This window comes from Pelodiscus sinensis, chromosome 20, assembly GCF_049634645.1.
Source record: "Pelodiscus sinensis isolate JC-2024 chromosome 20, ASM4963464v1, whole genome shotgun sequence".
NCBI lineage: Eukaryota > Metazoa > Chordata > Testudines > Trionychidae > Pelodiscus > Pelodiscus sinensis.
Window position 1 is genome coordinate 1,607,522 of NC_134730.1, and position 11,558 is coordinate 1,619,079.

Genomic DNA, 11,558 nt, shown 5'->3' on the forward strand with positions numbered 1-11,558 from the left:
AGCAGCAAAACTGTTACCCACAGAGGATTCCAGCCTGAGCCGTTAGCAAACGCTCCAGCCAAGCCAGCTGAATCACACATGCCCAAGACACCTTGTCTCCCACAGACGACGGTCTCTTCTGGTCCGGTGCAGCCTGGCCCTCCGTCCACGCCCACTGCTGCTCTGAACATGGCCAGAGCACTCAGGAAAGGTGCCGGACAGAGAGAGCTGAGGAACAAACCCATCCCAAGCCATCAGTTAAGTCAGTTTCTGTACCTGATGACTGTGGTAGGTAACCTAGTGCTTAAATCAACCTCTGTGACAGGCGACAGGTGGACAGAGAGTGACACAGATTTTTTTAAAAGACTCTTGAGGTGATCCTGGCAAATGCAGGATAGTCCGCAAAACTTCCCTGAAACTCTACTAAAGAACGGAATTATCAGACACAGTGATAAACAGGATCTGTTGGGGAAGAATCAAAATGGTTTCTGTTCAGGGAAACCATGCCTCGCCAAACGACTAGAATTTTTTGAGGCTGTCAATAAGCATGTAAACAATAGTGATCCAGTGGACATACAGTACCTGTATTTTCAAAAAACCTTTCATAGAATCCCTCACCAAAGGCTCTTAAGAAAATAAAGGAGTCATGGGATAAGAAGAAAAATCCCCTCCTGGATCAGTAACTGGTTAAAAGATGGGAAACAAAGGACAGGACTAACGGGCCAGTTTTCACAGAGGGGAGAGGTAAATAGCTGTGTTCCTAATGATCTATACTGCAACCCCTGATGTTCAACCTATTAAAAATGAGCTGGAAATGGGTAAACATTGAGGTGGCAAAGTTTGCAAACTGCACAACATCACTCAGTACAGCTAAATCAAAGCAGAGCACGAAAGGTTACAAAGAGTTCTCACTACACTGTATGACAGGGCAAGAAAATAGAAGATGAAATTCACAGAATCAGAGGACTGAAAGGAACCTCCAGTGGGCTTCCATCCATTCCGGTGCACTCACAGCAGGACTCAATAAGATCTAAATCACTATTTAGTGTTCAGAAATGCAAAGTAAACGTGATGGGAAACGTAATCCCAATCACACAGAGAAAAGATGAGGGTTAAATGAATCAAAGAAGTGAACAAAATGTTGTGTACCGTTAGGAAATAAGGCAGAAAATACCCTAGAGCAGCTATCTAACCCCACGGTGCACTCACACCTTGCATGCCACAGGCAGCTCTGGTCACTGCTTCTCAACCGTCTGGCATTGGCCACTGTCAGATGACTGGACACTGAGCTAGATGGACCCTTGGCCTGTCCCCATATGGCTGTTTGTCTCCTCCCGCCCCATTTTGTCAGCGGTTGTACCTACCCTCTGGGGGCTTGGGAAGTTCGGTGCCAAGGAGGAGGTGCCCACAGCGGTGTGTGATATAAGGCATCTCGTGTGGAGACAGAGCAGCCAGGCCATGGTTCCGTCCTGCAGCAATATCCCTCCAAAAGGCGGGGCTGACACAACTCAGGGCCCTTTCCCACAGGGCAGGCATTAGAGCCCCACATTACCCTGGCCCCCACCCTTGTGCTCCTCTGCGGGACTGGTCCCTGTGGGGCACCCCACTTTGGAGAGCAGGCAGGGGGCCAGTGAGGCTCAAGAGCGGAGGAGTCGCTCCTCTCCACACTTCCTGCAGCCCTTCCGAGGGAGGAGGTGACAGGGAGGGAGCGTCTGTGAGCAGAAGGCTGGGGGTGGGTCGTGCTGTGGGAGCAGAGGTCTCAGAGGTGCCTGGCGGGAGCGCACAGACCATGCGGGGGAGGAACTGAGGCCTGCGTTGCCCTGTCTTGCTTCTCTCCCATGAGCACAGGCCAGCTCTGGTGCTGAACTCAGCCCTGTCACTGCAGGCCAGGAATGTGCTTTGTAGGGCAGACATCTCTCTGCAGCACCATGGAGTCCCAGGCTCAGCTGGGTGTGTGGAGCCTCAGTGGGCTCTTTAAACCCCATCCCAGACGTCTGGGTCATGGAGCCTTTTCCAGGTGCTGGGAGAGAGATTCCAGCCCCAGCCCAGGCAGGAAGCAGCAAGGAAATGCCCTTTTACCAGCGCATCCAGGGCCAGGGTGCGATGGCACCTGGGGGGGGGGGCTAACCCCCTCCCACTGCTGGGATCCCAAGGAGTGTGCAGCATCGTGACTGCTGAGTTGGGCACCGCTCAGCACCTCAGAGCTCAGCTCACCCACAACAGCGCCACCCTCCCTCCCTCAGGCAGGGGAACCCGCGGCGCACACAGCCCCTGAGGGCTCCCGCCTGCCAAAGAAAGGGCCGTTGTGTGCCCAGGAGGTCACGCCCTCCAAATCTAGGAAAGCAGCTGCTCTAAGTAGGATGCCGCCACAGGAAAAGTTCCCCAGACGGGGATGATGTCTGGAGTCAGATAACCAAATCAGAGTAACGACCTCCCAGCGCCTGGCCTCCCAGCAATCAAATTAGGCCAGGCCCACAGAGCAGCTGCAGGGCACTTCCTGGTGATCAGTGACCGGCTGCCTGGGGCTGAGCCGTGGCCGGAGCTGTGGCCGGGATGGTCATTAAACCCCAGGAAATGGTCTCACCCTCGGGTCATTCCCAGTGCAAGGGGAATGACGCTCCCCTCTCCCAGCCCCTGGGTCTGCTGGCCATGTTCAGAGCCCAGGCAAAGTGGAGGCCTGGCTCAGACTGGCAGTTAAGGGTCCCATCCCGCAGTGCTTTCACAAAGGGAGGGGGATCAATCCTCAGGTCCTAGAGAAACCCCAGAGTCGGTCATTCCAGGGGGTGGAGCATCCCCCACATGGGGAATCTCTCCCTGCACAGCCTGTCCATTGAGACGAGAGCTCTAGGCCTGCCCCCGTCTGACAGGGAGCAGGAGGCCAGGGCTGAGTACGCAGACACCCCAGCACTGGACCCGGGCTATTCCCTCCCCACGCCCTGGCAGTGCAGCACAGGAACGGTGCTCTCACGGACTCCCTGGCCATGCTGCACGGCAAGGCAGAGCACCCAGCCCTCGGCAGACCCTGGGCTCGCACAGCTCCTGGCTGCGCTGGGTAACCTAGAGCAGCCTGGCAGCTGGCCCGCATCAGGGTGGATTTGGGGATGTAACCTCAGCGCGGCAGGACTGAGCCCTCGGCTAAAACGGGCCATTTTCCAGGGAAACGTTCGTGCCCTGATTCTCCCAGTGCCATTTGCCCGATGAGCTTATGGGCCAGGTGCAAGGAAAGTTCTGCCGCCTCCCTGCGCGCTGGCCAGGAACCGCAGCCAGCCGGAGCTAAAGCGAGAAAAAGAACAAGGGAAACAGGCGCGAGGGTTCTTGACATGCTGGTGCCCTCTTGTGGCTGAAAGCAAGAATGTGGGAGCAATATTACTCAATTAAGCTCATCGCCTAATAAACCATCTTGTTAGTCTTTACAGTGCTACATAGTCCTGGAGCAGATGGGTCTGGGATTCCCAAACCACCCCACTTCCTGGCAGCCAGACTCCCTGCCTGGCCTCACAGAAATGTCTCTAACCCGCCCCCCGTGCCTGTCCCTTTGTCACCAGGCCTGGACTCAGTATCTGGGAGCCACGACGGGGGAGGGACTCTCCAGGGCCTTGGGCCAGAAGCCGAGGGTGGAAGTGGACCCTGGAGCAGGGGGATGGGGGAGCTGTGGCCAGGCAGGGGTTGCTGGTGCTGAGAGGGAGGAGGGGAATGCGAGGAGACAAGGATCTTTATCTTCGGTTCCTCGGTGCCCGGAGTCTGACACGCTCCGGGGTCATCACCCTCCCAGCCAGGCACCTTGGCCACATGCCCAGGCCCTGGTGAGGTCGTTCAGAGCAGCCACCCGTAGACAGGCAGCTGTGTCTGAGCGGGTGCAATGCAGCGGGACTCAGCTGCATCCCAGGGACCCAGGAAAGATCCCTGCCCTGGGAGGTGCCTCACAGGCCCCAAGCAAACACAGGAGATTGACAGGGACCCTGGGCCACTGCGGAGCCCAGGACCAGTTGTGAGGGGGTGAGCAGCAGGTCCGTAGTGAGGCCATGAACCTGGTGATGCCAAGAGGGCCGCAGGCTGGTGAATTCCTTCCTGCTCCTCCTGTTCCTATCCCTGCTTTCCAGTGATGGGGGAGAGAGGGGGTGTGTGGCCGTTGTGTGGCACACCAACAGCCAGCTCCGTAAAGCTGAATTATCCTTGAGGAAAACCCTCAAGACTTACACATTACTGGGGAACTGAATCCCACTCTTCAATGAGCCCGGACTCCAGCCAGGTGTCGCTGGCCTGCCCGGAGCTCCAGGCTCCCCACTCACAGACCCAGCCAGGGCAGTGGGGCGCTACAGCTGTAATGTCTGCAGGGGAGAAAACAGACAAAGGCCTTGTCTACACTGGCATGTTTTGTTGCCAAAACCTGCCTTTTGGTGACAAAACAGTGAGAGCGTTTACACTGCCGTGCAACTTCTGTTGGGAAAGACACTTTTAGCCCTGCCAGAGACCTTTGTCTATTCCCCTCCCTTTATTGGCAGCAAAGAGCCAGTGTGGACTCTGTTGTTTGTTTTGTCACAAGAACTAGCTTCTGTCAGTATCCCACAGTGCCCGCCCTGATGGCTGTGCTTGGTGTTTTGCGATCTCTGCTGCCCTGCAGGCATGTGCCCCTCCCCTTTCAAAGCCCTGGGAATTATCTGACAGATGAGTGAGCTGCTCCCTTTGGGGAACAAACAAAGAGCAAATCATTGGACTGTTCCTGTTCTGCCTGCTAGGAACCCAGCGGCAGACAGGCTGCTGCTGCAGGGGGAGGGCTGGAGAGATGACTGTGCTGCTTAGACACTCCTCAGCATGGAGAGCTCACAGAGCAGCTCTACCTTCCCACAACACTGCACTGTGGGATGCTCACCCATGGTGCTTTGCTCTAGCTGCCAAGAGGGTGCTAGCAAAGTGGCCATGAAATGTTGACAGGGGGAAGCAGAAAAACTGGTTTGACCAGTTTTCACTTTTGCCCACTTTTGCATGTGGACAGCACTTTTGTGCCCAAACCTTCCCCATGTAGACATAGCCTAGCAAACTTGTGTCATCACTGGGGATGTTTAATTGAGGTGACCACACACCCATCACCAACGTCCAGACACTTCTGTGCCAGTCGTTCTAGGGTGATGAAATACTCATGTCAAAGGCAACGGGGTCCTTTAAATAAAACAGGGTTGGACCCTCGTGTCTCTGCAGTGACACAAGCAGGATTCTGTCCCTGGAGGGTGCCTGAATGAGTTTATCACAAACAGCCACAAGCAGCCAAGTCCTTGGTGTTTCCTGGGCCTCCCAGCCCCACCAGTCCAGTGCCCCTGAGTTGTCTCAGTACCAGCCACCCGCTTACTGTGGCGCATGGCTCTCAGCGCCTTGCTGAGGGCACCAGTTCAGCCCCACGTTCAACGGGAAGTGCAACACCAGCTGAGTCCCGGTTTCCTGCTGCCTCTGGGCATTCCTCCGAGGTCTCCCAGTCATGCACTGGCCAGCAAGACCACAGGTGTTTGCACTGTGGCCACCTGCAGGAATTGCACATTGCAGACAATCCAAGGATCCTGGTCAGTGTTCCCAGTAAGCCGTGTGCTTGGGTGGCCACACAGGAGAGATTCAAATGCTGCCCGTCTGATTGACAGAGGACCCACAGAACCCCCAGCAGGCAGCATGTGTTTCTCCTGATAGTGCACATGCACACAACAAAACTTATTCCGCACATGGATGGAAACATGAGAGGGAACATAGAGAGCATTCCCGTGGGGGCATCTCGGCGAGGTTGGGTTCTAGGCACAGCTCTCTGCCTAGGCCCTGTCTGGAGTATTCTGTGGGCCTTGCTCAGGCCTTCCGCTTCACCAACAGGAGCCAGGGGAACACTGCCGCCAAAAGGGCCACCGTACTGATGAGGAGAACAGCCAGGATAATGGGTGACTGGCAGCACCGCAGCCCAAGGGAGCTCATGGATGCCACGGACTCCGATGCCTCGTCCCCGTGTCCCGCAGCCAGTGATCTACAGCTCTCCGCCACCAGTGGCATCCCATGCTCGCTGATCATGAAGACATGGGCTTCCCGGGCCAGGCCCACCGGCCTGCCCATGGCATCCGTGGGGATGCCACACATACTGTGGCTTCTGTCGTAGCTCTGCACCGGCATCGCGAAATGGCTGGGGACCACCAAGGTGTTGTCTGGCACTGACTTGGTGAGGTGGGGCAGCAACGAGGGTGACAGAGCCAGCTCCATGGGTTGAGGGGGCTCCCCTGGTTTGGGAGGCCAGCGGGTGGCCTTCTTGCTGAGGAACGTCACGTAGCGGCAGACGGGGCAGACGATCATGCTCTGGACCTGCCCATCTAGCCGGGAGGAGAGCAGGCACTTCACCAGGCAGTCGTGGCAGAAAGTGTGGCCGCAGCTCAGGGTCCTCTGGGCAGCCGCCAGTGGATGGAACTTCTCATAGCACACAGGGCACTCCCCCAGGGGCTCATCCTTGCTGGAGAGAGTCTCAGACATCCCAGCCAGGTCCGCCACACGCTCTGCAACTGGGCAGAAGAGACAGGCCGGGCATTAATGGCAAACAGCAATGAGAGCAGCGGGACCAGGGTACCTGGCGTCACACCCAGGTATTAATAGTCCACGCTCCCCGGTCTCTCTCCCTTGCACTCTGATTCCTTAAGGTAACTTCCTCTGCCCCCAAACTCCCAATTCACCACAAACACAACAGCCTCATCTCTGGCCCTTCCCTGTCCTTCCTGCCCACCAACCCCCGACTTCATCTCTCCGCCTTGAGAAAGATGCAGCCAGACCTGCCTTCTCCCATGGGAAATGAAGAGTGCCTGTACTACCTGTGCTTTACAGCGGTGGGCCAGGGGAGGGGAGAATCATAGAATCATAGAACACTAGGACTGGAAGGGACCTCGAGAGGTCATCGAGTCCAGTCCCCTGCCCTCATGACAGGACCAAATACTGTCTAGACCATCCCTGATAGACATTTATCTAACCTGCTCTTAAATATCTCCACAGATGGGGATTCCACAACCTCCCTGGGCAATTTATTCCAGTGTTTGACCACCCTGACAGTTAGGAACTTTTTCCTAATGTCCAACCTAAACCTCCCTTGCTGCAGTTTAAGCCCATTGCTTCTTGTTCTATCCTCAGAGGCCAAGATGAACAAGTTTTCTCCCTCCTCCTTATGACACCCTTTTAGATACCTGAAAACGGCTCTCATGTCCCCTCTCAGTCTTCTCTTTTCCAAACTAAACAAACCCAATTATTTCAGTCTTCCTTCGTAGGTCATGTTCTCTAGACCTTTGATCATTCTTGTTGCTCTTCTCTGGACCCTCTTCAATTTCTCCACAACTTTCTTGAAATGCAATGCCCAGAACTGGACACAATACTCCAACTGAGGCCTAACCAGAGCAGAGTAGAGTGGAAGAATGACTTCTCCTGTCTTGCTCACAACACTCCTATTAATGCAGCCTAGAATCATGTTTGCTTTCTTTGCCACAGCATCACACTGCTGACTCATATTCAGCTTGTGGTCCACTATAACCCCTAGATCCCTTTCTGCCATTCTCCTTCCTAGACAGTCACTTCCCATTCTGTGTGTGTGATCAGAGGCTGTGACTGGCACATCGGGGAAGAGTTCGGAGGGGAGCGAGCAGCCCTGAGAGATTGCAGGAGCCATCCAAAAAGTACGAGAGTCTAGAAAATCACGTGAGGGCTACAAGATGTAACAGTATAGTCATTATGCTAATCTCTCCATTCTAATTGGCTAGCAGTGGCGCACACGGCAATGTGTGTAGTGAATGATTAGGACACAGAATTGCATGACCTCTATGCAAATCAGAAGCCTCCAGCCAATCCAAATTGTGCAGCGGAAAGAAGAACGGGGCTGTGTGTTAGTACCTGCATGACATCCCAGTGAGACAGCTGCAGAGGGCTACAGATGTTAGGGAGCCATGGTGAGGCCTTTCTGGAAGAACATGCTATACAAGAATCTCAGCTGCTTTGGGCTCTTGGCTGCCTGGAGCAAGTCCCTAGCTGGGGCTCCCTAACCCAGACTGGTGCCTTGGGGCCGATGCAACGAACCGGCTAGGAAATGCACCATCTGCCCAGGAGGACCTTGAGGTTTGTTTGGAAGCAGGTTCAAAGCTCACTGGGGCATGGGATGAAGATGCCAGCACCTGCCATTCTGAAAGGAGGGGCCCCCGCAGCACTGGGAAAACCACATCCAGTGAAAAAATGGAGCAAAGTCAGGTCAGAAGGAAAAATGGGAAGGAAGCAAATCACAGGCTGGTCAGACTCACAGCGATCAGCATGCAATCCGGGAGGTAGCTAGGCAGGTAAGTGGCTAGGGAGGGAGATAAGTGGGTAGGGAGGGAGACAAAAGTCAGATTCTCCGCAAGTGATTTGGACATTTCATACACTGGAGACTGATTGAGTTGACCTCACCGCCCTGCCCGGGTGTAATGCTGGAGTCTTGATGATGCCATCTCTCCTCTCGGGAGACTGCAGTCCGCTGGTTAGTCACTGAAATGCTGCAACATCCGCAGCAGCAAGGCATGCCGCCTGCCCTACATCGTGCCTCTGGCCTGCCCTGCCCTGTAGGTTGAGACCGGAGCTCAGTCTCGCGGGCCTGCCCTTCGCTTCCCTGCTGAGGCAGACTGCCAACAGCGGGAGTGGTTTTTTGACCCCTAAAGTACCAGTCCATCCCCTGGTGCACAGAGCAGCCCTCCCGGGGACCCTGGCAGGTAAGCCGTTTACAGGGTCACTGAATTCACCGCCAGAAGGGACCATTATGATTATCTGTGATTTCCAGGCCAGACAGCTCCTCTGTGATTTCTGCATCAAGCCTGCAGCAGCAGAGCTGCAACGGATCCTTTCCGAAGACTCTGCTTTTGCTTTACAGACGGCAAGTGACAGAGAAGCCTCCCTGCCCATAGGCCCGATGCCCAGTGACCCTCGCTCTTAACTCTCTGTCCCTTATTTCTAGCCTGAGTTTGTCTAACTTCAGCTCCCTGCCTTGCAACTCATCATGCCTTTTTCTGCTCAATTCCAGGGGCCTTTACTGCCAGAAAGCTCCTCCCCACGTAGATAGCTGCCACCTCTTAACCGTCCCTCAGAGAAACTAAATCAGTTTATGGTTGTGAATTCTCCCGCTGTCGTGGAAAAACAAGAGAGAGTCCTGTGGCACCTTAGAGACCAGCCGGTTTATTAGGTCATGAGTTTTTGTGGGTAAAACCCCCTTCCTCGGGTGAGCTGGAGTTGGATGTCCGACTCTCCCGAGGAAGTGGGTTTACCCACGAAAGCTCATGAGCTAATAAATCGGTTGGTCTCTGACGTGCCACAGGACTCCCCATTATGGTAAGGCAGGTTTTCCAAACCTCAGATCATTCTTATGGCTCTTTTCGGAGCCCTTTCCAATTTGTCCACACGCTTTGGTAAGTGGATACCAGACCTGGACAGTGTCCCTGAAATGGGCATGAGGCTACCTTCCAGCACTTTCACATCATAGTCCCCTTCCTTCTTTTTGCCATTGCTGGGCTAGGCGCAGTCTGAACAGGCATCGAGGCGAGAGACCCACACCCTAACTCACCCGCTGCCACATCCCAGCCATATTCCCTCCTGCACGGGGATCCCAGAAATCTTCGTGCACCATGGTCACACCGGGACAGCAGCTCCATGGGGATGGACCCTCTTCCCCTAGCACAGAACCCAGGAGGTATGTTTGGAGCCCGACAGGGACTTGATACTGGCATTTCCTTCCCTGTTAACCAAGTACAAGAGCTGCCTGTGAGAGGCTCCAGCCCCCAGCTCCCAAGCCGCCTGCCCTTGGGAACATCTTACCTTGTCTATGGCCCGAGCGCAATCGCTTCTCCACCCATCGCTCCTGCCTCCTAGGACCGCAGTCTGCCTGCGTCTGACCTCCCCGGCGATGCATGGGCGAAGGAGAATGAGTGTGAGCCACCTATATAACAAGTCAGGTTTGCTTTGTGCATCATCCCTTGTGCATTGCACAATGGCCATGGAGGGAGCAGGACAGCTCCCCGGGAGTGAATGTGGCGGAACTTGTTTGTGTTTTAAAAGCTTCTTGCTCCGTCTCTCCAGCTGGGAACTGGCCAGGAGCCAGCAGCAGGTGTCTGAGGTGGCAGGCAACCCAGAAACACCAGCAGAACATTGTTCACCTCCGTGTGGAGCTGGAATGGAGGCGACCATGTTCCTCCTGCTGCATGTCTCGCCAAGCTTCTCCCATGCATCCAACCCCCATACTGAATTACAACGTGGTGCTCCCACCAAGAAGGGCTGGATGCCCTGGTCTAGCAGCTGGCCTGTCTGGATCTGCTTCCACACTGAGGTTTGTAAGCACCTGGTTTGCCAGGTGTATTCCGAAGAAGGTTCCCTCTGGCCAAGCCAGGAGGGGCTGTGCTAAACTCGTCCCAGCTACCTGGTGCTCCTGTGTAGTCCTAATGCAATCCCCAAGCAAGAAGCACATTCAGGCTAATTAATAAGATGTTAAGGGCTTTCTGCAGTTTCCGTTCTTCCAGCTCCAGCCTTAAATCTGGCCCCCTCTGGCTCTGAGGTGGAGCTCTTCATCAGTGGCCACCTACATCTGAGTCTCCGTTGCTGGCTGGGGCTGAGACTTGCAAAGCTGCCGAGGGGATCTGGACACCCAGCTCCCAGGAGAACTGGCCATACACGTCTCTGAAGTGGCTCTGAGATTCTGCATGGAGGAGTTCCCAGCACACACCCTAGTGTTACAATGATATGATCTGCAGCCAGCCCATGCTATTGACCCGACAGCAGAATCACTTCTGTCCATGTCAGCTGGTGGGGAGGCCTGGAACCCTGCCAGCTGCCTGAAGGGCAGTATTATGACCTCACTTTACACGGGCAGGAGACGGCGCATCAGATGTGAGAACTACAGGCCAGTGTTCTGCTGGGCCATGTGGAGCCCTGCTCCAGGGCAGAATTCACAAGGCACAGGTGCACCTGAGATGCCATTTTGGCTCTTTGCTTGTTTGTTGGAGCTAAGGCCTGAGTTCAAGAACCCCCTGCACGTGGCATAGGCAGCATTGGATACAGCTCACCAACAGGCAACGGGTTTCATACTGCAGCATTTATCAGGTCCATAGGCATTGAGATCAGTGACCTCCCATTCTGACACCTTCTCTATGCAGATGACGTTGTTCTTCTGGTAGAGCCCCAGCTGGTTTCATGAGGCACTCCGGCAAAGGGAGAGGGCCTCGGCCCAGGCTGGCCTCCATGTTTCATGGGCAAAGATAGAGCTTCAAAACCGAAGATCGGGTCCAGTCACAACCAGTGTTCCCTGTATGCTGTGTGCTTGTGCCACCCAGCTGCTTAGCAGAGCACCCACGGCTAGCTTTTCTTTCTCCTCGCGGTCGCATTCACAGGTGCCTTGGTGCACATAACAGTTTATTCACACATGGATGGAAAAGATTAGCGGGAACATTGGTCACGATCCAAGCTCTTTGAATAGTCAAACTGTCAGAGCCACCTCCAGCTTTTGCTGCGTGTGTTCAATCCTCACCAGTTACCCCAGCTCTCACCCAGCGGTTCTCCACTGGACTGGCCTTGCAGCA

At 54.9% G+C, this 11,558-nt stretch overlaps 1 protein-coding gene across 1 annotated transcript; it reads right to left on the bottom strand.

The window, feature by feature from the left end:
- Positions 1-4,433: 4,433 nt before the first annotated feature.
- On the bottom strand, positions 4,434-10,766 carry RNF222 (ring finger protein 222). The gene is made up of 2 exons (XM_006112587.4): positions 9,805-10,766; positions 4,434-6,497 (listed from the first exon to the last, which is right to left on the bottom strand). Exons 1-2 carry the CDS (start codon positions 9,896-9,898, stop codon positions 5,803-5,805), a joined length of 789 nt encoding a protein of 262 aa, XP_006112649.3. The 5' UTR covers positions 9,899-10,766; the 3' UTR covers positions 4,434-5,802.
- Between the last annotated feature and the right edge of the window lie 792 nt (positions 10,767-11,558).

Bases quoted from the DNA above. Each gene is read 5' to 3' on its own strand.
- RNF222 (XM_006112587.4), bottom strand. From the start codon at position 9,898: ATGCATCGCCGGGGAGGTCAGACGCAGGCAGACTGCGGTCCTAGGAGG. The intron at 6,498-9,804 runs GTAAGATGTTCC...TCTTCTGCCCAG, and splicing joins GCGCTCGGGCCATAGACAAG to TTGCAGAGCGTGTGGCGGAC.